Here is a 23,473-nt window from a genome sequence, read left to right as displayed (position 1 = left end):
TTTTTTCAGGCATCTAGCTTTAACACCTTGCCCCTCATTACCCCCCAAAAGCAATTACAACCACCAAGCCTTACTGATTCCACTTCAGCAACATCCTTCACATTGGTCTCTCTAGGTTTTATTACACCCTTCTCTGGGTCTCCTCTCATCTCATCCTAACCAGGATCAAACCCTCCTACCTGATATCCCCGACTCCAGTCTTCTCTCACTCAGTTTCATCTTCTAATCTTCCTCCTGGAGTTCAGTTCTGATCACGGTACTGCCCAACTTGGAAATTCCTATGCCTTCATTGCCTCCTATTTATGTGTCTCATCTTGAATCTTCAACTGGACCTTGCATCTAGTGAAATTCCTATGCTTTTCCACCTGCCAAAATGGCAACCCTAAAGACTTATTGCAAATGCCACCTCCTTCACGAGGTCTTCCTTCAAGCTTCTTAGTTCCCTGCTCTCACCTACAAGTGTGCTTGAAGACATACACTGACCAACTACGTGAGAGCTCTCTATAAGCCTTACCTCCTAACTGGGCTGTGCCCATGATTTGTCCTAGTAGGGGATAGTGAACTGTGTCTTAACATTTATCTGTCTATTCCCTACAATACCTGCAAAGAAATGGTTATTGCATTTCCATATCAGGTAATGAAGAGCTCAAAAATGAAATAAGTTGGGATGTTGTGTACTTGTTCATAAATGAATGCTATAAGAAGTATCCTAATGTGATCTGACTCGGGATAAAACAAATCCATGATGTAGCTTCAAGGGAAGGGCTGAGGGCAGGCAGGTGGGATTTAAAAGACCTGGGGCTGAGGTTCTGCTTTGCACTTACTAGCTGTAGGCTTGGTGCCAGGTCGTTCTCAGGGCATCATTTTCTTTTGCAGGATTTCACAGGATTAAGAATCAAATGAGACACATTTGTGAACTCTACGCAAGTGGTTCTCAATCCCAATTATGCACCATAAACACCTATAAGGCTCCCCAAAACTACAGAGTACCAGGCCCCAACCCAGGTGAACTGAATCAGAATCCTCTGGAAGTGGGACCCAGTGGGATTAATTATTTATAAAATACTGCTTCTAATGCATAGTCAACATTGCAAACTACTGTTATAAAGTCATAAATACCATTAACAGTAGAGGAAGGTGCTTTAGGCTGCTGGCTTAATTATCCTTTATTTGTTCAGTTAGAAATTAGCTCAGTGCTTTTATAGTTCAATTAAAATATACTACTGTATGCCAACATTTTGTGTGTTGTTCTACATTGTTGTTTGTGTGCCTAAGTCATAAATTCTTACAGCAAGCACAATAACCAGCCCACCACTGTACTGCCCCCCACCTCCTTTTTTTTTTTAAGGTTGATAAATTAAAACTTCATAGGGTCATCTACACCCTTGCTACTCAGAAGTGTGTTAACCAGTCAAGCAGAACTGGTATAACCTGGGAGCCTGTTAGAAATGCAGAATCTCAGTCCTCACTCCAGAATGTGCATACTAACAAGATGAATTAATAGGTGAAACAAAGGCAATCTTTTCTCAGTTCCTATCTGTGTTTAGGACCTGCTGTTCCCTATCCTAATCCTGAAGGCATGGAATGGGAGGAGGATGTGGAGAAGGTCTTTCATAGACCACTTAAGCTTGAGACTTTAGGATGCTTCATTCTCTAAAGGGTCCATTTGATTAATTAAGGACAGAAATCCTTATAAAAGTATCCTTCCTCTTTTAATCTTCTAGTCTTTCATTATAGGATCTAAAATAATTAACCAATTCTTCTAAGATATTTAAAATATGATGCATTGTATAAAGTAAATTGATACCCATTTACCTTCCATCCAGAGCACAAATCACAGTCCAGATGTACCTTACAGAACTTATAGTCCCCAGGACTCAAATTTTAAAAAATTATCAAGGACAGGAGCTTAGCCATTGCAGGAGACGATTGTTCCCCACTGACCCAAGCTTTCCAGGCAATCATGATGTAGGCTGATACTCATCCAAATTACACAAACCAAATCATGGCCAAGGAGTTGAAGCAGACTCCAAACACTGTCTAGCCAGCTCCCTTGTTCTGTGGACAGGAAACGCCACACCAAGAACTTAAGGTCAAGTAGCAGCTTAAGGCAGAGCCATGCTTGGAACTTAGACCCCCGACTCCTAGCCCTACCCTACCTTATAAAGCCCCTGCTGCATCTACTCCTCCTTTCCCACCACAAGGCCTTGAAATTTCATTATCAGAGATAACTGATCTGCTCTGCACTGAAGTGTCACTTTGTGCCTTTAGGACTGCTCCCACTACTCCTCTTAGGACTGTTTTTACTACTAGGTTACAGGAGCAGCTGCACACAACTCAATCAAAATATCCATTTATCAATCCATACTTCTACATATGTAGATAATGGAATCTTAGAAAGGCAAGGTTAACCATGTAATGGCAACTCCACAGCATTACTATTCTCTAGCACCATGAGCATGGGGAGGGAAGAGCTTTTTCTTGGGAGACTGTAAGCAAGGTGACCAGGAACTCAGTAGCACAAAATTGGGAGGAAGGAGAGAGACAGGACAAAAAACAGGGGCTCAGTTGAGAAGGTAGCACCTTTAAAAAACATACACAGTGTGACTATAAAATTCCAAGTCTTTTTTTAATAAAACAAACATAACAGTGTAGAAACCTAAATAAACATTTCTCCCTCAAAGTTGTTACATCCTTAGTTCCCAACAAAACTCTCTACTATTGGAGACAGTATTTGGAATCCCTCTTTTGGGAAGAGCCTTAAAAGGCAGTTTATGAGCCACATTAGAAACTATCCTTTCAAATGCTGGGCTTTTTGGAAACAGAAAATCCACAGTCAGAGGATGACACTGGAAAAAAATGAAAGAGGTGTTACAGCTTTTGCAGAAATTCCTTAAAGACCTCTAGCAAGTTCTGAGTAATAACACAGCCACTGGAGAAATAGGTGGGCACCCTGGACAGCCACTTTCAATGGGGAGAGCATTCATTTGATAGAAAAATTCTGCTGTCTGCCTAAAAAAAGAAAAAAATCAGCCACACTCCTTTATAGTCACACTTGCATTTGATTTAAAAAAAAAAAAACAACACTCACACATGGTTCTTATATGAATTCTAATTAAGAGACAATACATTCAGAATTATAGCACTCAGAGATAATTTTCAGAAACTATAACAGCTCCGTTGCCACTTAAGGGGTACATAGGGTGCAGCTGTTTACCTGAATGTATTCTTAAATAAGTGACTACTACCACTCTAATTTTCCTAGTTGTAGCTCTGTTACAGGTTACTGACCGCAAGTTCATGTTCCAGATTTCCTTTGCCAACACAGATTAATTACAAGGGAGCCACCCCCAAAGTCTTAGGGTGAATTGGGAAAGGGCCGGTTAAATGAAGAAACAGGCCATTCCTTGGTAAAAGTTTGTAGTTTTCTTTCCCAATACATCTTCTTTTTATTGAGAACTTCCATTTTTATCCTGTGTTCCTCCTCTGCCATCTCACACTCTCGCTCTATCTGCTGGATTTTGGCCACATGCACCTCATTCATTTGTATCAGCTGCAGTTGTAAGATGGACATTTGTTGATGGTGTTCTTCCTCATGCATCTTTTTTAAAGCACCTTCCTGAGAGGTTTTGCTCCTGTAGTTTTTATTGGCTGTTATTCTGACAGCTGAACACGAGGGTTCAGGTTGAGAGGTCCCCTCACATACTGGAAAATGTATGAACTCTTTCTCATCATCGCACAGTTCTCTATTTGAAACAGCAAATGATTCTGAAAAACAGTAGCAGAAAACATGTTCAAAGATTTTACAGGCAGAGAAAAAAGTCAATCCTAGCTCAAATGATAGGATGCCTCATTACAGGATGGGTCTAAAATAGTGCCTACTTTGGCTTTCATGTCTATAGGAACCTGGCCACACCTGACTTTTTAAAAACCCGAGGAATCAAAAGCAATTTCCCCTTAATAACGATAAAGGGTTTTGTTATGTTATTTCTAGAACTGCAAACTGTGGGCACAGTGGTCGAGAATGTACTTATCAAGAATCAGAGAGCCTGTGATGATGATACAAATCCTAAACTGAAATGTGCACAACTCTGAGGAGGAGACCACAGTACAGGGCTAACCACGTGGGTCTTCAGATGAAGTTCTCTATCAGACTGATCACCTTTTGCCAGTTTCTCATTCAGCTACAACACTTCTGCTACATCTCCTCAGAAGCATGGTTGCTGGTTGCTACTTCCTGTTCACAGGCATTAGCCCTCATGGACATCTTACGAACGCTCTTCCTAGAAAGAAGAGTCTATAGTCCCTGGCTTAGCTCCCTCCCACACCATTTCTCTTCCATCTCCTGCACCTGACTGTTACCACTGCACTGCTATATGGGGCCAATATTCAGATCCCAAGGACACTTGTCAATGTCCCCCTTACTTAGCCTCTTCCTTGGTACTCGACAATCCTTGAAATTTCTTTCTTCCATTGGCTTCTGGAGCACCACTCTCTCCTTGGCATCTTTCTAGTCTCCTTCCTCTCCAATTGCTGCTCTCAAGTCTCCTGGATGTACTGAGACTCCTCTCCACCCACCTGTTACCATTTTATATTCCCCTAAGGTTCCCATCTCTGATTTTCTTCTCCACCCACCCTTAGTAATCTCAAAATCTGGTTCCAACCTCCTTTTATTGTTCTTACTTTACTCTTCAAAATACTTTGTGCACCCTTTAACCCTACTAAAAACTCACATTCTTGAAAAAGTCATGCTGCTTTTCATAATTCTGTCTCACTATTCCCTCAGCTTGAAGTTGGGCTCACTGCCCCCACCCCGCCCCGCCCCATTCCTTTTTCAACTCCTGCTAATTCCTACTCATTCAGGACCAATGCTGCTTGCTCTGTGAAACCTCAGATCTTTCCTTTCTTTATAGGTACTCCTCCTACAGCACTCAACATGCACCAGGCTTTAGTCATCTCTTTTATCATTGGGCACAAATTACTTTCCAGTACACAGTAGATGCCTAGTAATGTTTATTGTGATGAACCCTTGAATACAAAAGGAAAAGAGCACATGGATGCAAAGGATGCCACTTTTGGTAGGTGCCATGTTTACACTGATATTTTTATAGGATAATGACATTATTGTCAATTAGAGAATTTCAATAGGGGAAACCACTAATTCCACTAACCCATGGAGTTGTCTAGCTGTGACTCCAAGGCTTTCTTGAGAAGCTTTACATTTCCAATAATGAGAATCTTCTCCTTAGAGAAAAGTAATACCAATTTATTAAGAGTTGATTACATTATTACGTCCACTCCATTATTCTGGAAGACAGGATGCTGGGAATGTTAATTGCTACTGGGGGAAACTTAATTCGTGATACTCTGTTAATAAAAGTAAAATGGATACTGTTTAGATTATTTCACTCCAAGGGGTAAGGTAACAACTATAACTAGTTCCTAATTAAGATTAAAGAACAGGTAAAAATCTTACTTTTGGAAGATTAGTTTTAAAAATGAGAGAGAGAACTTCTGTGCCAGAGATAATGAAAGGTCTCCCTAGGACTCTTTTCCAACTCCAACAGCTCTGGCCTCAATTCAATCCCCTTCCTTTTATGTTCCCACTGCCTTCTGGGCCCTCCTCTGACCCAGAGGTGGTTTAGCTACCTACCCTTCAGGTTTCTGAATACTCTGAGCCTATTACTCAGGGAGAACCCAGACAGAGTCTGGGACAGTGCTGGGCATGCAAGAAATGCATGAGGGATGAACTGGCTTCAGCAGATCATGTCCCTCCCCGCAACACATCTATGGAGAAAGAACAGTACTCCAGAGCGGGTGACTGAAGCACAGGACAAAGGAATGGGAGAGGGCTGACAGGGAGGACAGAGGACCTGGGGTACAAGCATTAACCACAAAGTCTTACCTCACCCATTTCCCTTCTAGTCTTCAATCTGAAAATATTTTTTTGAAGACTGGACACATTAGACATTTTCTGATATCTCTACCCTTGTGGCTTTTAAATTTCATTCCAGAGGATAGTTCTAGATATTCCTTTGAGTCCTTAAAGTTCATCCTCTCACAATGCTGCTGTTGCTACCAATTTCTAAATGCTCACTTTCATCTCAGCAATTCTAGGCTTTGGGGACATGAGGAAGAAGGGGAGAAGGAAGAGGAGGGGGAAGACAACTACCATTTTCTGAATGGTGAAACAGGTATGGAGTAGTATTTTACAACATTTCCTTATCTAATCCTTATAACAACACTAGGAGGGAGGTATTATTATAGAAAATCAAATACAATTTCCAAGGTCATTTGGCTAATTGAAAGAGCCAGGATCCTAATGCAAATCTACATGACTCCAAAATCTAAGCTCAACCTCTTCAACTCAGCCTCCCACGACTCTGCTTGCTCAGTTGATCACTTACATACTGTAAAATACAGCCCCAAATTTATATCCACTACAAAGCCATCTATTACTAAGAATATCAGTATGTATTCCAAATTTTGATCTCCAAAAGTTCTCTCTGAACATTCAAACAGTATATTCATATCTGGAAGCAAACAAATAACTACTTTAAGACTATTCTTTAAAATGAGCACTAACAAACATATTTTCAAGAAAGACAGGCCTCTTGAGAAGGCTAGCATAGATAGGAATTAAAGTAGGAAACCCAACTTTCAAACATGTTAGCTCCAATTAATAAAAGCTAGTGTTCAGATAGGAAGAATATTCCCCTAATTGGAAAAAGGCTAGCCTGGGAATAGCAACCTGCTACAAACACACACCACATAATAATCTCTTTCCCAAGTAAAACCAAACCAACCAAAGTAGAAAACAACTCAATTTTATGCAAAAAGGTTAGGAAAGCTTTTCTGGGACTGAGAACACAGCCAAGAGGGTGTTCTTTCACTTGGGCTTTGAGTAAATTTAGCATTAGCTGGAAAAGCCTACACAGCAGTGAAAGGCTATGAGGAAACTGTGTACGGGCCAATCTGCAATTCTCAACAGAACAAAGGAAACCAGATTATGGAGAAATGGATAAATGAGATAGGATGGATGCATATTATGAGAGATAATGCCATAACTAAAAGAAATGATTCAATTCATATACAATGAGAATAGATCTTAAAAACATTATCCTAAGTGGAAAATGCAAAAGCAGAGATATCTACAATTTTTCATCTATGTAGGTTAAAAATATATGCACACAAAACACATGTGAAATAATACTCAAGCAGACTAGACTAATTTGGGTATAGGAGAAGAGAATGAAAGTAGGGAATAGGGATGAAAAGGGGATGAACACATAACTAATACAAAAGAGGGGGTTTTCACAGACCAATAATGTAGTTGTGCCACGACTGCAAATGAAACTCAGCCCTCTGTACCTGAGTTCCCACCCCAAAAAATGGGATTGGATTAAACAGTGATGTTTATTTAAAAATATTCTCTTTATTTAATTATAATAGAGAAAATAAATACATATGTAATTAAATATAAATTATGCCAAGATACCTCAGAGGCTTAGTTTCCTTAAATGTATTGGACTATCATCTTATTTCCCAGTCACTCCTAGCAAATTTTGATGGCTCCCTTAGTTTGTTCTCCACATCTGATCCCCAAAGATAATGGAAAATAAGTTTCAAGGCCATATTATCACAGATCACAAAATGTGCAGGGTGTAAATTGTTTAATATGTTACGGGAAAAAAAACTCACTTTTTATTTTTATTTTTTTCTTAAATTCAAAGTCACTGTGTTCAAACTGCATTTGGACATTTTGTACAATTTGGACATTTTGTATAATTTGTACATTTTAAGAAAGTCCTTGGCAAAGCTAAGAATATCCAGGGGACAGTGATCAAGATGACACAGTTCATACTGTCTCATATTGAAACACAGTTGGAGGGAGGCCCCTAGTGGAATACTGCTAGGCTCCATCCTGCCTCACATTTTTATAATAAATTCCAGCAAATCTCTGAGCCCCTAATTCTGTTAAGAGGCACCCTGTAAGATGTTATAATAGAACTGTCAATAGAAATAGAATATATTACATAATTGATTTTAAATTAATTTTAAATTCTAATTTCTGTAATATTAATCCAATATATCTAAAATATTATCATTTAAATATGTCACCAATCTAAAATTTAATGAGATATTCAACATTCTTATTGTAGTACTGTTTTCAAAATGTACTATTATGGCACATCTGAGTTTGGTCTACCAACTCATCAAGTGCTTATGAGCCTCATGCAGCTTGTGGCTACTGTACTGGACAGTGCAGTGTTAGAGATAACACAGGTAAAACAAACACACACACATAGTCCATGTGTTGAAACACACAGGAGGCCAGGAGGGCCATAACCATATACAGCAGATTTTCAACCTTTTCTCCTCCAAGTCCCAGAAGGGATGATTGACAATTCTAATCTTTTATTTTTTGTTCTTTCTTTCTTGAAAATAAATCAAAACACAAATGGGTGGAATAACCTCACAGCTGTTTAATGTGTAGAAAGAATTCTAACACCTTAATTAATAGTACTAAGAGATGACTTTGGGGACACTTCCCAACGGACTAACCACTAAGGTTCTCCACTGTGGAAACAGAAGTAGACAGGATTTGGTTGGGCGCCATGGAACCAGTGACCCAGGTGCCATGGTACAGATCTGTAATCCCCGCAACTCAGGAGGCTGAGTCAGAGGGATCACAAATTGAAGTCCACCCTGCACAATTTTGTGAGACCCTGTCTTAAAATTTAAAAAGGGCTGGAGATGTAGCTCAGTGATCGAGCCCTCCTGGATTCAATCCCCAGTACTGGGTGGGAAAAAAGCAGGAGCAAAGAAAAGTCTCCATTGTTATATAGGTATAAGCATCTAATTTAAAATAATTTTATTTTACAAGTGATCTCCAGCAAACATCACTACAGGAAGGACATTAAGAACCTATATTCATTCTCTTCTTGCTGAAAATTTATAGAGTGCATTATGAGTAAATGAATTACATCATTTCTTCTCAAAAAAAAAGGAGGGGCTGGGGCTGGGGCTCAGTGGTAGGGCGCTCACCTAGCGTGCGTGAGGCACTGGGTTCAAGCCTCAGCACCACATAAAAACAAAATAAGGTGTCCGCCTAAAATAAAGATACATAAATAAATAAATGGGGTTTTTTTAAAGGAAAAAAAAATTGTGGATGAACTTTCTAGATCCTATCCCAGATTCTGAAAATGTGGACATAAGACTGTCCCCTAAGGATGACCCTATAAAATCAATACACCAGAATCTAGAATACAGATTTGCAAAATAAACTGAAGGCAGTTCACCCCAGCATCTTCCTCAGCAACAGAGCCCAGGGGACACAAGCAATGTGGAAAGCCAGAAAATCACTTAAGCTGATTCGCTTTCTCCACCACCTCAGCACTACTTCCTATGCTGCCTTGCAGAGGCTAAACAGCTTTGAGGCCAGCAAGAGGGAGAGAGATCAGCTGAAGATAGAAGCGTCTACAAAGCAAGAACCCTGTCGTTCAGCAGGCCCAAAGAAACAGCAGGGAGGGAAAAGAGAGTTAGCAGAGTCTATGAAAACACTGTCTGCTAAGGAGCCAGCCTGGCTTGGGAACCCAAGAATCAAAACCGAGGCACTAGGCGCCTGCAGTGGAAAATGATGCAAGAAGGCCATTACATTAACCACTGTGGTTACCTAACTGGCTCCCTGAACTTAACCTCAGCTAAATGTTCACAAGCAAACTTTTGATCATAGTTTAGCTTCCCAGTGTGATCTGCCTATAGGAGAGGAAAAAAAAAAAAAGAAGTGCTAATCAAAAGCATGTATTTGGTTCACTTGGTAATTACTTTTTTCACTCTACACAGATAACATTCTTGGTTTCAGATAGTTTCTGGTAACTTTTAATTAACAGAAGTCAGTCCCTCAGAGCTCAATCTACTCTGGGGACACTGACAAGTGAATTTCTGATCACGCAAGCCAAGAACCAGATTTTCTGGGACAAGTACTTGCTGGGTCCTTGGAATACCTTATGAGTAACACCCAGAAACATTCCTCTGCTTCATAGTGACTTTTGCAAATTGCAGTGAACAGGTCAATTCATATATAATCTTCAATTGTATTATTTTCCTTTACTGGAATTATGTATGACATATTTGCTTTTGTCAACAGAAGCATATTAAAATAAAAATGCTTTTTCAAAATCCCTAAAGTGCTACAAATTAGAACTTTAGATCACAATATTATAGTGGATAGAAACATGGGATTTTAATTTGGATGAATGCCAAATGGATGTTTGCTATTTTATATTAATCTCTGTACTTTGTCTTTTAAGTCAGAATTGAGAGGCTTACCACACTGGTTTGTTCATAACAGGTCCTCAAAACATACTGTTTGAGAAAATAGTGAGTGAATGAATATAAACCCTCATCAAATTCTCTTTAATATACTGGAAATGGGCTGACATAAGCAACTGATATTTCTCATTAATAACAGCTCTATTAATGTAGTCCCTAATTTTTCCTTATGTTTAAGTGATAATAAAATCTCTAAGAGAGATGGCAGAAGGATTTAAACAAGTACTTTTGTTTTATGCACTATATGACTTGCATGTCAACACATTCCTCCCGTTTTCAATTACAAGCGGTACCTGGGGCTGCGGCATCAGGATGGTACTCCGGCTCCTCCTCGGGCGGGCTCTGCAGAAAGTACAGCTGCTCGGGCAGCATGCTGGCGATCTTCTCCTTCCCCAGGACGTGGGTGCTCAGCAGTGGACTGACGCTTCGCTTCACTTTCTCTCTCCTTTCGTGGGCCATAATTTTTTTGGTCCGAGCCTTGATGTTCTCCCAGCACTTCTTGAGCTGTTTGAAATCCCGCAGCGACACGCTCGGCTGAGAGTTGTATTCGTGGGCAAGCGCTTGCCAGGTCCGCTGCTTGAGGGCGATAGTTCGGGCATCGCTTTTCTTGCACTCCAGCACATATTTGTACTTTTCTACCAAAGCAAGCAAGATGCTCTTTTCCAACTCTGAGAAGTATTTGGCAGGTTTTATAATTTCGTTGTTTTGCATTTTCCACTCTGTTTCTGTGGGCCGTTAGCTATCCTGTAAAGGGAAGTTTGAAGCAAAAATTACCAACTCCGGCAATAAAAGTTCTGGCAAATCACTTAAGCTTAATTCCTGACTTGATTCTCTTGTTGGAAGAGGATCAGTACTTTCTTTTCCATTAATGTTGAATAACGAGATACACAGGAGAATATTCAGAAATTTACTAGGAACTGGATTTTAGACGTTCCAAGATTTTCTAGTCGGTGCTTTGTCTTAGTCATACTATGAATATTTTGTAACAGAAAAAAAGAAAAGTAAAGTTGAACAACTATGTGGCACTTTGATTTCTTAATTTATTTCTGCTTAATGTGAGGGAATTGATTATTCCCCTCAAATCTTAATGTCAGACAGCTTTGGTACTAAATGGCTTTTTCAAGTTTTTGTCACAGATGAATATAAGAGAAGTCATTGTGCAATCAAACAGAAGGGAAGATGTAAACACTATGAAGATTTCAGAATCGTAAAGAAATTACTCCAAAGATATGATACTTCCATCACTATATCTGTGACCTTAGGTCATGCTCCCAGAGCAACCTGAGATTCATCTTTAAAATAAGGGGGTAGAGCTGGGCAGTGGTGCACACCTGTAATCCCAGCAACTTGGGAGGCTGAGACAGGAGGATTGCAAGTTCAAAGCCAGCCTCAGCAACTTAGCAAGGCCCTAAGCAACTTAGCAAGATCCTGTATCAACATAAAACATAAAAAGGACTGTGAATATGGCTCAGTAGTAAAGTTCAATCCCTGGTATCAAAAAAAAGAAAGAAAAAAAAATAAGGATAGAATCTGTGATCCCTCAAGTCTGAGGGTCAATTTTAAAAGCATATAATCTTATGTAAACTATTTCTATAATTTAAGAAGTGAAAAGGTCCTGCACACCTAGAGACTGAATCTACTGTCCCACCTTAAACTGAAGGAGCCAAGGGCTAGAAAGAAACAGGAGATTGCGCAAGATCATAAAGATGGTGACTTGGAAAGTCCAGAACCCTTTTTGTCCCTGTAATCTGGTGTTCTTAACATCATTCTACAGCTATCTTTTGGGTTCTTGCCTTGAATGGCTCCAAATCTTTTAACCCCTGAGGCCACCCTGCCATTCCCCTACAGAGCTGAGTCAGCATCTTTCACACACAAGGTGCATTGTAAAGGTCCACTAAGTCTGAGACCTGTGTGTGTGTCCCACATCTTCTAATCAGAGGAGGCTCCTATAAGCTCAAACTCTCCACTGGGATAGAAACAGGTGGCTAAACAATGCTGATGGCAGCAGTAGAGTGAGCATTGTCTGTCCCTTTGCTGGAAAGGGCCAACCTTCTCCCAAAGCTTCCTGTGTTTCCAGACCTCAATCTTTCAGAGTAACAGGCAAGCATGGAGATAATGACGTGGTCCATTCAAAACTGGCCAGTCCATATCTAAAGAATTAGGAAACAACTTGAAGGAGTCCTTTTAGCTAAAAGTGGGACGGTTGGAACAAGAGTGGCAAGTATACCAAAATTCATTATTTTCTCCATTTTTGAGTATGTTTGAGAATTTCTACAATAAAGAGTCAGAGTGAGGAGAGGCTGTGGCTTTTAAATGTATGGTACACTGATTTAAAAATCACACTAGAATATGCCAGCTGTTTACACACTCTACCTGAGAAGTTACTGTAATTGGATCAGACTGAGGCTGCAGAGGACCAGGCCAGATCAGAGTTTTGAAACTGGGGTCAAGAATGCGGACTTTGACACTAGGGCAACAAAAATCTATCAAGGTTTCTCATGATGAACTGCCTCATCCCAAAAGTTAAGGTTCGAATGAAGTTTTAATGTGATCAGGATCTCCACCTACCAGGCACCCCTCTTCCCAGTCACACTGGGTACATTGGATATTAGAAATTGAGAGATTTAAACACATGTCAAAGGCAGGTTGGCCCTACATCCTAAGCAATGCTAAATGAAAGGACATTTATCTTTGGGAGAATGTGTCCCTATACCCTTAAATTCCCAACATGTGGTTTGATCACATTACTCTAATTTCCCTACAACAAGACCCTAATGCAGGCCCCTTCTTCCTGAAAGATCCTAAATTCATTTTTCACCTTTGTCAATTCTTCCATTCACTACAAAGAAATGTTTCCCAAACTGAAATTTATTAATGCATGCCCTACACAATCTATCTCTTCTATAAAGTCTCTATGTTTCAAAATGTCCATGTCCAACTTACTTTCTGTAGTTTTTATTATGAAATCAAAGGGTACACTGAATGTTCTTAAACCACAAAGCTCCAAGAGCAAGTTCTAACCTGATTCCCGATCCCAACTCCTCTACCACAGAAATGTCAATATGATAATTTTCTCATGCCCCAACTCTTTAAGAATTTGCTACTAAGGATTCAGAAAGCTCTGATCCACAGGGGGAAAAGCGATTACTCTCTATTTTGTTTTATTATATATAAAATGCTATTTTATATGTACTTTATATATGTGTGTATGTGTACATATATATTACATATACTTTTGAAATAAATCTTTTTCCTATTTCAATGATTTCTTCAAGAAAAATTCCTAGAAAGGGAAGGGTTGCCATGGAAGATGAAAATATCAAATATTTTGTGATAACCATCAATTTGTCCTTGTAAAATTCTGTACCAACTTACATTCGTACTAACAGCACGAAAGCATATCTGTCTCCCTACTTCAATTACTCTTTTGGTGTTTGGTTTGTTTGTTTGTCTTTAGTACCAGGGATTGAAATCAGAGGTGCTTAATCACGTCCCCAGGACTTTTTATCTTTTATTTTGAGACAGAGTCTCATTAAGTTGTTTTTGACCTCACTAAGCTACTGAGGCTGACTTTGAACTTGTGATCCTCCTGCCTCAGCCTCCCAAACCACTGGGATTATAAGTGTATGCTTTGCTCTTATTGTTAACATATTTTTTTTTAATTCTATGCTATCTGCAGAGGTAAAAATTGTCACTTTACTGTCTAATATTATATGGATTGCAGCTCTCAAGCAAATAAGCCACATTCTTAGGCAAACCCCTGTGATACTTGATAGAATTGAAACTACGCAGAATTAATATCAAGCAATTTAATAATTTTTCCTCACAATGTGTGCAGTACCACTAGCTGTTATCTGGCAGTGGTGAACTTGGGGGGAATCTCAACTTCACAAAGGATTTTGCCTTAAGTGTGGCCAATGGGGTGTGCCTGATAATGGCAATGATGTAATAGTAGATAACTTTTATTGAGCTCTTACTGTGGATTACATGCTATACCACATGCTTTTTTTTAATTTTAATTTTTTTTTTTTTTTAGTTTTCGGCAGACACAACATCTTTGTTTGTATGTGGTGCTGAGGATCGAATTTGGGCCGCATGCATGCCAGGAGAGCGTGCTACCGCTTGAGCCACATCCCCAGCCCTATACCACATGCTTTATATCATACAATTCTCCCAAAAATAGCTCAAGAGCATCATTTGTTACACCTCAATTTTTTTGCTTAAAAAATTACAGTACCAGAAGAAATTATGCAACTGCTCTCAAAAACAAATACTAAGAATTACCAAAACCTAGGGACCATTAATAGTCTTTTAACTAAACTGTTATTTAATCACTAAGTAAATCCAGACTTACCAATTTACTTCGTTTAATTTCTTAGGACAGCAGTCCTCCCTGGGCCCTGTGGTTGCATTCCATAGGACTATAAAGGGATTCTAGTACAAGCCAATATAACCCAAAGGTTCCCTATAGATTCTCAGCAATCTTATAAATAGGTTGTTTATGTCTACTAGCCAATGATTATTTCCATTTCTCAGAGAAGAAACCTGAGGCTCAGTAACTTGCCACAGTAAGCTGCAAGACCAGGATCCTCAGGTCTGAGCCCAATGCCCATGTTCCTCCACTTAGTTCTCTTATTTCAGACCTAGTGACAGCCTCTACTCCCTTGCTCAAATTATGTCAATTAATTAGCAATTTAGTTGCCAGTTGGCAGAGATCTGGGTAGGGCAACTTAGGGAGTGGTGCCTGCGCTGCCCATCTCCATTTGTTGGCTCTTCTCCTCCCTGTCCCTTCCCCACCTGGTTATTCCTCTTGCCTTCTTCATCTCCTCCCTCCATCTCTCAAACCCAGGCCCCAATAGCCCCTGCACAGGGTACCTCACTCACCCCAGAGTTCCAAAACAATTTCTGCTGTTGATTTGGCAAGAACCATGTCTGTAAAGTAACTGTAGAGATCACATGGAGCTTGACAATGGCCCACATCCCAGGGAAACTCTAGCATTCTGCTTGAGCACCCGAAGGACAATCCTCAGTACAATAGTGCTTCCCAAGGTAAGAGCTCTCACCAGCAAAGTTTATTAATACTAACTTCCAGGCTGGAAATCCTATTCTAGCTTTAAAACTATTCAGCAATGTCCAGGATTGGCTACAAGTGACAACGTAACAAGCATTTCCTGCTGCATCAGTTTTTATTAGAGATAAACTAGTCTTCCCTGCCCTCTAATTCTTTTACACCTGCTATTCAGCTAGATAATACATTACCTTTTCCTGTGCATGGTTGTGGTCCAACAAGCAGCTCAGTGACCCTCACAAAGTGGACAATCAATAAACATTTAATGAATGCTTGCATTTTTACACAGGTGTAAAACTGCCTATCGTGTGTAAAATATCACACACAAAAACAGAGTACACTAAAAGCTGCATTCAGTTAAAAATGATCAATAAAATAACAAAATCCAAATACAATGAAAGTTTCCCTTGGATTTGGCAAAGAAAGAAAGACCCATAGACAGGTTTAAATAAAACAGTACAATTCTAACATCATAAAAAAAATTAGGAGGAAGTGACTAGCACAATCCCCAAAACACTAACACTGAGTAAACTACCAGAAGATTGTAATAGGTACATTTAATATTATACCTTAAGGCAAAAACCCAGGTGTGTAAGCACTGAATTTTTGTGTGCTCCCAAAATTCAAACACAGCCCCAGTGTGACTGTATTTATAGTCTGAAACTGTAGGAAGTAGTTAAGGTTAAATTAAGTCATAATTTTGGGGCCGTAGTCCTATGGGATTAGTAAATGCTAATAAGTGTTAAGAAGCACTTATAAGAAAAAACACCAATTGTGTGGTAGCATAATCTCAGTAACTTGAGACACTGAAGCAGAAGGGTCTCCAGTTCAAGGCAAACTCAGCTATTTAGTGAGATCCTAAGCAATTTACCAAGAATAAAATAAAATAAAAGGTCTGGGAATGTAGTTCAGTGGTAAAGAATCCCTAGATTCAATCCCTAGTAACCCCCCCCCAAAAAAAAGAAGAGAGATCTCTCTTTCTCTCTCTGCACATAAAAGAGGCCACTTGAGCACACAGTGAGAAGGCAACCACCCCCAAGCCAAGAGAAAGGTCTCAAACAAAACCTATCTTGTTGGCACCTTTATGGTGGACTTCTCATCCTCTGAAACTATAAGAAATGAAACATGCAATCTGTGACATTTTGTCATGGCAACCTGAGAAGACTAGGTATGCTCTCTAATGATTTTTTAGTCAGCCAAGGGTGAAACCAAATCTTGAAGTCTGAGCAAAGACTAGAGAAATTTGGCAAAGATTTTGCTTCTACTTCCTTTGGTAGAAAAAGAAGTTCTTTAAAGTTAATGGGCATTATAACTGAAGAGCTGTGGCCCCTTGGCTTAGGCAGTTGTCAAGATATTAATGAACTAGGACTCCTAAAGTAAACTTGATGCAGAAAATCTGGGTTCAGTTCTGGCCTTCAGCACCCACTTGACTGTGTAACTTTAAATGAGCCAGTAATCCTCCAATGCTTCATTTGTAAAATGGATTTTATGCCCCCCAACCTGTCCTACTCCCTGAGCACCACAGTCTTTCAATGCAAGTGAAAAACAAGCATAGATTAGAACTTCAATAAATTGTAGTTCTTTTCCCACCTCCCACACATATCAGACTGTTTCCAAAAGTAGAACAGTGGTCTATATGCCATATATATATATATATATATATATCTCAACCATATACTTATGGGCTTTTTATTTCATATACACACAATTCAACAAATATTGAATGCATGCCTGCCAAAGGCTGAGCACTGCCCTTAAATACATGAGAGATAAAAGCCAGCTGAATCCTGCAGCCTAGGAAGAGCACTGGTGTGCATAAACCGACATCTACAGCCAGCAAGAGGCAGGTTGAAGCAGACAACCTAACAGAGGACCACACGCCTTGGGTGAAAAGGCAGGAGAGGGAAGAGGTGAATCTGCCTTCTTCATGAACAAGAGGATATTGTGCTACACCTGTAAAAATGAACAGGAGATGAGCAGGAAGAGTAGGAGGAGATACTTCAGAAAAAAAAAATGGATAAAAAAGGGACTGGGGCTGGGATTGTGGCTCAGCAGTAGAATGCTCACCTAGCACGGGCGGGACCCGGGTTCGATTCTCAGCACCACATAAAAATAAAGGCGTTGTGTTGTGTCCATCTACAAAAAAGACTCTCTCTCTCTCTCTCTCTGAAAGAAAGAAGGAAGGAAGGAAGGAAGGAAGGAAGGAAGGAAGGAAGGAAGGCCGGCCTGGACTCTGAGTGGGACAATGGTAATGGAGAGGAGGTACATGCCAAGGACTGTTATGAAGGAAAGAATGACCAGGATGTGTGTGTACACTAGGGTGAAGGATAAAGCAAGAGCAGGGCAATGGAATGCATGAGGATTAACCTGTGCAGGAGTCAGCGGGAATGGCATTTCTGAAGGTGGATGAGGAGATCATGGTCCCATAATGATGTAACACAACACAGTGCACTGTGGGACAGGCTGAATCCTGTGGTATGGTAAGTAGGGTGATAGAGATGAGCCTGTGGACACTACTCCAGGATGGAGGAGGTCCAAGAATAGGAATCTTAATTCCTTAATTCTCTAGAAGAGAATTAGTCTTAGAACAAAGCAGGGCCACAACTTGAGAGACTAACAACACAGGGAGAAGTGGTAGGTGAGCTGGAGGAAATGGGGCACCTATTCCCCAGGGTATCTGCCAGGTAGGGGATCAGTTTGTTCTCAAATGATAAAAGCTGTTTCCTATCCTCCTGACTCAATATCTCAAACCTTTCTTTGAAACAATCTAGAGCCTAACATAATAAAACTTAAAAAAAAAAAAAAGGATCTTAGTCTAATCCTCTTACTTCTATGAGGAAACTGAGACTCATAGCAAAATAGGGGCTTCTCAAGGCCTTGTAACAGAGGAAAGACTCCAATCGAATCTTCATGGTTTGTTTGTGGGCCCTCTCCCCTTTTGGAACTCCTTCCCATCAAGATCCCCTTTGCGCTAGGTTCCCCCAAGACTTACTGATTATCCCACCTACCACAGTTTGAATCTGAGTATCCTCCAAAGGCCTGATCCCCAGCTTGGTGCTGCTGAGAGGTGGTGGAAGCTGTAAGAGCAGAGGCCTAGTGGGAGCCCTGCCCCTTCCTCTCTTCCTTCACTTCCTGGTCATGAGATGAGTGGTTTTGCTCTGCCACATGCCCCCACCACAACGTGCTGCCTTGCCACAGGGCCAAAGCAACAGGGCCAACCAATCATGGACTAAAACCTCTAAAACTGTGAGCCAAAATAAACCTTTCCTTTTTATAAATTGACTGTCTCAGGTATTTGTTATAGCAACAGAAAGCTAACATATCATTTGAAAACTAAGGTCATTGCTCTCAACTCTGCCAACTCATTTTGTGACATTAGGCAAGTCCTCTTTCTTCCCTGTCAATTCCTCATCTCTAAACTAAACTCTAAACTATTTTAAAAACTAAAAGGGGTGTTCCCTGAAGTCCAATCCAGTGCTGGAGTCTCAGCACTACTACTGACACTACTGATTTTCTGCAATCAGACTTCTACAGCTTGCTGCCAAAGATGTATGGGTGGTATTTTCTGATTTTTGTGAGGCCAGTGGAGCTACTGGCCAATGAAAGAAATGATCTCACACAATCCTGCTATTTGCTTCAAGGCCCATACACAGATTTAATTCCATAAGTTAAGCAATTCCAGGTAAAATGGCTAAGATAGGTGATATGATCTGTTTTCCACAGCTCTTTGAAGAGAACTGGCTACAGAGTAGAAACTTTTTTCTTTTTTCTCCTGTAGTGCTGGGAATTGAACTCAGGGCCTTATGTTTGTGAGGCAAGCACTCTACCAACTGAGCTATATCCCCAGCCCCAGAGTAGACACTTGATAAACACTTGTGGAATATATGTAGACCCACCTGCTTGCCATTTATAATTTTTACTAATTATATAGCTAGATGTTCTACTATGTAAAATTTCTCCTTTTATAAGGGATTCATCATAAAAATATCATTTTATGGCTTATTCTTATAAATACCATCACAGTCCAAAAAGAAGTAGAAATGCCATTTTTTCAAGAGCTTCATGACAGCCATGAACCTTCCAGATCTCATGTGATCTTCACATGTTCAGACCTGTCTGCCCCAGGTGGCCACTCCCCATGTCCTCTCTGTCCCTCCACCTTCTTTCTTTGCTTTTAGATTTTCCATTCTTCAACCAGTACCAAACTTGCCTCTCATGTGTTCCCTCCTCTTCCCCTTGCCCACCCATCCCAGCAGCCATGTAGTTTGAATAGTTCATCTTTACCATCTGTGTCTGAGTGCAACTCTGAGCAGAACCAGCCTTGTATTTAAAGGCAAGAGCCCTGTCATCCCCTCCCCTGTCTTCCCACTCTCTAAAATCCAGATGAGGGTTCTTAAAAGTCCTAGCTCCTTCCTTTGCCTCCCCAACAGCTCCATCCTAAACCACCCCCACCTAGTGACTTCCCTGAAATGCTCTGAAATCATATTAAAGCATCCTCCACAGAAAGCACTTCCAAAATACAGAAGGTGCCCTTCTGTAGGTGTTCCCACTCCAGCTTGCTTCTCTTACTGAGGACACTCTCCTCCACACCCACCACTTCAGCTACAGCCATTGGCTCTTGGGTCTTCTCTAGACCATGGGTACCATGTATTTACTTCTTACCACAGCACTCTGGGAATTACTCAGCACTGGGATCTATCCACATCAAAGATCTCCCGTTTGAGGCTTGGGACTACATTTCATGTGTATCTTTCACATACACAAGAGGCAGTGTTTGTTCAAAAGAAAGTGAGCTATCAGGGAGAACCTCTCTCCCAGGTCCTATCTTTTCTCCTTAGCATCAATTGCAGTGCCAGTTATTTCCCAACCACCTCTATTTAGCAGCCCAATATGGGAACCTCGTAAATCTTCAATTCTCCACAGTCAAAAACAAACTAATTATTCCCCTACCTCTCCTTGATGTCTGATGAGTTCAGCCACATCAAGTTGGACTTCCAAAGCAGAAACCTCAGTGTGTTCTTCAATATATGCAACCAGATGTCAACACAGTGTATGTTCACTCAGTATCTATTCCCTCTTCTCCTATTCTCATCACCCATGGCTGAGGTCAGACTCTCATCTCTAAAATGATCTCCCAAACTTCTAGCTCATCTTCCACACAACCATAGGAGGGATATTCCTACAACACAGTAATCAAGCCACACGTGTGTTTGTATACCTCTGACATCTTTCCCCCTCCCTAAATGACAGATAAATCCATATTGTCACTTGGTGTTCAGGGACTTTCTGGATCTGACCCTTATTATAGCACCCACTTCACCACCCCTCCCATCCTCTCAGTATTTTTCAACTTAATCAGATTAAACTCACCTCATGCCCTTGACTCTGCCATGTTCTCATGCCTCTTTGCACACAAGGCTTCCTCTGGCTGAAATCTTCACCCCAGGGTTCACCCAGGACCCATTTCCATCCTACGAGGATCAGCTCCCGTGTGATTTTTCTGAAGCCTTCCTCAACTAATGCCCAGGCTGTTGTGTTTGTTTAATTTATAACAGCTTCCTTTTAAAATGAGTTTGAAGCAGCTTACAAACTATGCACACACTGCGGCTTGATTTTTTTTTCTTGAGAGGAACTATCAGGGCAAAGACAAGATAGACTACAAGAGATAAAAGCTAGGAGGTAATGGAGCACTCAAAAGATCTGTCATAGGTCTCATATTCATCTTGTTAGCAGTACACTGGCCCCAAGTCTCTTATCAAATGAATTAGCTACTCTTCCATGAGCCCACTACCAACTGTGGATGCCTGGGAGTACCTCTCATATTTTTTTGTAACTTGCTCTTCATGTCAGTCTCCCTCCTGGACTGGGGAATTTCTAAGGGCTAACTTCTGATTCATCTCTGAATCCCAGCATGTAGCATATGACTCAGCACACAACTGATGCTCAGCAGACGTTCGTTGAATGAACATGGAAAACAGTACAAGTGCTTGTTGAGTTCTCTGCTAGATATTTGAAAAATAACATTATTTATCCTCAGGAAAAAGTTACGATGCTCAAAAATGGCAGAGAAATGAATTTGAACCATATATCGTCTATCTCTCCAAAGCAATTACTCTCCACTATGCTTTGTATTCACCACCTTCACCACATTGTGTTCCCAAATATCCTCTGTTCAAGGCCTAGTTCAAAATAAAGCACACTTCTCCAAGAACCTGTTCACTTGCCTTTACTATAGTCTTGCCTGACTTTCTGCAGCACTTATGTAAGACATCGGAACAGGGCAGACTGTCTTCTTGGTAACTGCAAACTGAAGTCTTCCAGGTACTCTGCAGAGGGTATGCTGAAGCAGCCAGCTTCTCTTTCCAAAGCATTCCCCCTAGTGTATCCCTGGACTTTTCATAGTTCAAAGTCTTCCAGTTTTCTCCATTCCAAAATGAAACTCAAAACAATCTCCTGGGGCCCACTGCTTCTCTAACCAAGTGAATGTAACTCAAACACCCTCCTCCATTACAACAATTAGTCCTTGGTATTTTAAGCGTCTTATTAATCTTTAGCCCTGGTGAGCATCCCCATCTCCTGAAACACATTATAAGAAGTGCAGGCATCACAGAAGGGACAAGGACACTTTAAGAGGCCTGCCTAGTCAGGGGCCTGCATTCCTTCTGAATACCCTTTTGTCCTGCCCCAGAGTAAGAAGAGACAACCTGTGATCTCCCTGGGGGCACCCGCCCCTGGTTTCTAAAGGCAGGCTGGAAGACTTGGTCCAGCATGCTGCTGGGAGGATGGGCTGAACCCTTCTCCCTTCCTCTACATTGTCTCTAGGGTTTTAGGATTCTTCCCCTCCACTCCTATCTCCAAATTCCCATAGCAGTCCTCAATCCTAACTCAGAAACTATGCTTTTTAATTAACGCTCAACAATTTCCTGGGGGACACATGGTCTTTTCTGACATGCTGAAATGCACACCTCATGGCCCCCCTATTATTATTATTATTACCTCTAGTTTTAAATGTGTGATAAATATATCCCTGTATCCTATAACCACTCTAAGGATGGCAAGAATATCTGTACTCTAAATGTTACCACACCTAACAAACATCCATTCTCCAGAATCAGAAGAGCACAGCTAAATTCTTCTGTTTCCTACTTCTAAATAAAGATTTTTCATGTAATTTACAGTAGCTATCTCATAGCACCAGTGCGATGATTTAATGAAAATTCATGCCAGCTGCTCCATAGAAAGTGCTCAGAATTAAGCTATTATCCTGGACACACATCTCTTTCACAATAGTACCTGAGGAGAGGTATTACATCACGCCCCCCGCCCCCCAATTACAGAAACGGCAGCCCAGGTTCGGAGTACAGGAGCTTCCCCAAGGTCAGTCGGCAGGGATGATGCTCTGCCTTCATCCTTCGAGTGGGGGGCTCTCTCCTCTTACACCCCTGGGCAGGGCACAGGGGGTCTCAATGGAGACAAGTATGGAAACCCGGAGAGCAGAGCGCGGCGTGCGAGGAAGCCGGGGCTGGGAGGACCGCGGCACTGCAGGTCACCTGGATTCTTCCCCAGCGACTCCCGACCCAGGGGTCCGGATCCCCCAGCTCCAGGAGCACCGCTGAGCCCGCGCCCCGGGGCTTTGTACGCAGCAGGCCTGCCCGCCCGCCAAGTCCCGCCGCGGCGCGCGGAGGCGGCCGCCTGGCGCCCGGCCTGCAAACCGGGGTCGCGGCGGCTCGGCCCCAAAGCCCGCCAGGCCCGCCCGCGGCCCCGCACCGGCCCGCGCGCCCGCCCGCCGCGGCCCTCCCGGCCTGGAGCCTCCTACCTGCGGGGGCGGCGCGGCGGCCGCGGAGACCCGGGGAGGGGCCGGCGAGGCGCGAGCGCGGCGGCCTCGACTCCTCTCGCGGGCTGAGCGGCCGGGAGGGCCGCGGGCTCCGGAGCGCCGGGCGGCGGCGGCGCGCCCCCGGCCGGCCAGGCCCCGCCGCGCGCGCCGCGGCCACAAAGCCCGAAGCCGCCGCCCCCTCGCGGGCCGCCGCCGCCTGCCGGTCCGTCCGCGCCGAGGAGGGCGGGAGCGCGGCC

General features: G+C 41.8%; 1 protein-coding gene across 4 annotated transcripts; it reads right to left on the bottom strand.

Moving 5' to 3' along the window:
• Nucleotides 1-2,615: 2,615 nt before the first annotated feature.
• Nucleotides 2,616-23,345, bottom strand: Msantd3 (Myb/SANT DNA binding domain containing 3). 4 transcript variants are annotated; one of them, XM_071600783.1, is made up of 3 exons: nucleotides 23,220-23,345; nucleotides 10,629-11,079; nucleotides 2,616-3,768 (listed from the first exon to the last, which is right to left on the bottom strand). In XM_071600783.1, the coding sequence occupies exons 2-3, from the start codon at nucleotides 11,044-11,046 to the stop codon at nucleotides 3,359-3,361; spliced, it is 828 nt and encodes a 275-aa protein (XP_071456884.1). In that variant the 5' UTR covers nucleotides 11,047-11,079; nucleotides 23,220-23,345; the 3' UTR covers nucleotides 2,616-3,358. The 4 variants fall into 4 exon arrangements, with proteins under 4 accessions (XP_071456884.1, XP_071456887.1, XP_071456885.1 ...); XM_071600786.1 differs by lacking the exon at nucleotides 23,220-23,345 and adding an exon at nucleotides 21,218-21,361; XM_071600784.1 differs by lacking the exon at nucleotides 23,220-23,345 and adding an exon at nucleotides 20,774-20,846.
• Between the last annotated feature and the right edge of the window lie 128 nt (nucleotides 23,346-23,473).

The sequence above is a fragment of the Marmota flaviventris genome, chromosome 13 (genome assembly GCF_047511675.1).
Source record: "Marmota flaviventris isolate mMarFla1 chromosome 13, mMarFla1.hap1, whole genome shotgun sequence".
NCBI lineage: Eukaryota > Metazoa > Chordata > Mammalia > Rodentia > Sciuridae > Marmota > Marmota flaviventris.
The sequence above is the reverse complement of the archived record's forward strand: the minus strand, read 5'-3'. Positions and strand labels throughout refer to the sequence as shown.

Coding starts and splice junctions, on each gene's coding strand:
- Msantd3 (XM_071600783.1), bottom strand. CDS start 11,046: ATGCAAAACAACGAAATTATAAAACCTGCCAAATACTTCTCAGAGTTG. Junction 3,769..10,628: donor TCCTGATGCCGCAGCCCCAG/GTACCGCTTGTA, acceptor ACTGTTTTTCAG/AATCATTTGCTGTTTCAAAT.